Genomic DNA, 1484 nt, shown 5'->3' with positions numbered 1-1484 from the left:
CCCCCCCGGATCTTTCGATTCGATTTTCGTAGAGGGCTGGCCTTTTTGTCAACGAACAGGAACTTTAGCTTAAGGCCCATTCACAGGTACAGTTCATTCATCGACAAACTGACAGTTGAACCGCCGGACGCCAAGGAATCGTTGAACTGACCGTTTGTCGACGAGAGAAGTTCCGTTCAGACGTGATTTTTTATTTTTTTATTTTTTACTAATCTTGGGTCGCTGATCACGATAATCTCCACTTTAAAAAAAATTGACCAATATTTAGGAACTTTTTGGAACGCATTTTCAACTCCGCCTTGGGCAACATCAAAGAAGCCGCACCCTCGTCGTCATGGCTTTAATTCACCAGCCGGAAACTATCTGGGGTCGCCAGACATCTGGTGGCTGGACAGAGAACCCTTCGGTACCGAGAGGATTGCTCGTTTCCACGCTCAGTTTTACCGGGAAGTTGACAGGATGCCCGCCATTCTTTCGATATCCTACAGTTGGTCGATCAGTGAACTGTACGTGGAAAGGGCCCCTTATGCAAAGAGAATGGGATTCTTTATCGCCAAACCGGATATATTGTTTAGATTTCTTAAAAAGAAAGGGATTACTTATTGACAAACCGGACATTTTGTTTAGATTGCTTAAAGAAAAAGTAATTTTTACCTTGGGTTAGGACCTTTATTTTTTCTTTCTTCAAATATTATTGCTCAAAAGATTATCATTTCCATATCTTGGAATTGCAAAGTTCCATCTGACATTTTTTGGGTCCGTTTTGAGTTACTAAGACCATGAGATCTGTAACCAAAATGTTCTATCTGCTTTATCAAAATCGTAAGATTATCCGGAGTCGTTATCAAGAAATTCGAAGAATTGCATTCGAAAAAGCTTGACATGTTGTGAAATTCCAAATATTTTAAACGTTTAATTTCTCAAAACTAGGTACTGAGCAGATGGAACTTGGTCATTCTAGGGTAAAGTTGTTCCCGAATCCGATCAGGACATTGGGGATTGCCTTGTTAGTGAGACAACTTCCTGGGCCTTCGCCCAAGAAAAGACAGAAACTATAGCACACGTTGGTCAAACTCGGTGTACATAGCGTTGAGCATAGACACCACCTCCACCTCCACCACCACCACCAACAACAAGAACCACAACAACCACAACGACCACAACAACAGCACCCACCTTGTAGACACTGTGTGTCTCGCTCAGTTGGTCAAACTCTGTGTACATAGCGTTGAGCATAGACACCACAACAACAACACCACAACCACAACAACAACAACAACAACAACAACAACAACAACAACAAACACCTCCACCACCCCCACCACAACAACGAACACAACAACCACAACAACAGCACCCATCTTGTAGACACTGTGCGTCTCGCTGAGTTGATCAAACTCTGTATACATAGCGCTGAGCATAGACCCCACCACAACAACACCACAACCACAACAACACCATCATCACCACCAACACAACCACAA

General features: G+C 43.1%; 1 protein-coding gene across 1 annotated transcript in view; it reads right to left on the bottom strand.

Moving 5' to 3' along the window:
• The window catches only part of LOC101861837 (soluble guanylate cyclase 88E), a gene marked incomplete at both ends in the record, with an annotated part of 42317 nt that overhangs the window by 4452 nt on the left and 36381 nt on the right, over window positions 1-1484 (bottom strand). Inside the window, 1 exon segment of the mRNA XM_035972024.1 lies at window positions 1177-1239. Coding sequence (XP_035827917.1) covers window positions 1177-1239 — 63 coding nt within the window.

The sequence above is a fragment of the Aplysia californica genome, unplaced genomic scaffold (genome assembly GCF_000002075.1).
Source record: "Aplysia californica isolate F4 #8 unplaced genomic scaffold, AplCal3.0 scaffold00558, whole genome shotgun sequence".
In the NCBI taxonomy this organism is placed as follows: Eukaryota; Metazoa; Mollusca; class Gastropoda; order Aplysiida; family Aplysiidae; genus Aplysia; species Aplysia californica.
Note: the sequence above shows the minus strand (reverse complement) of the source record. Positions and strands in the feature narration are given on the sequence as shown.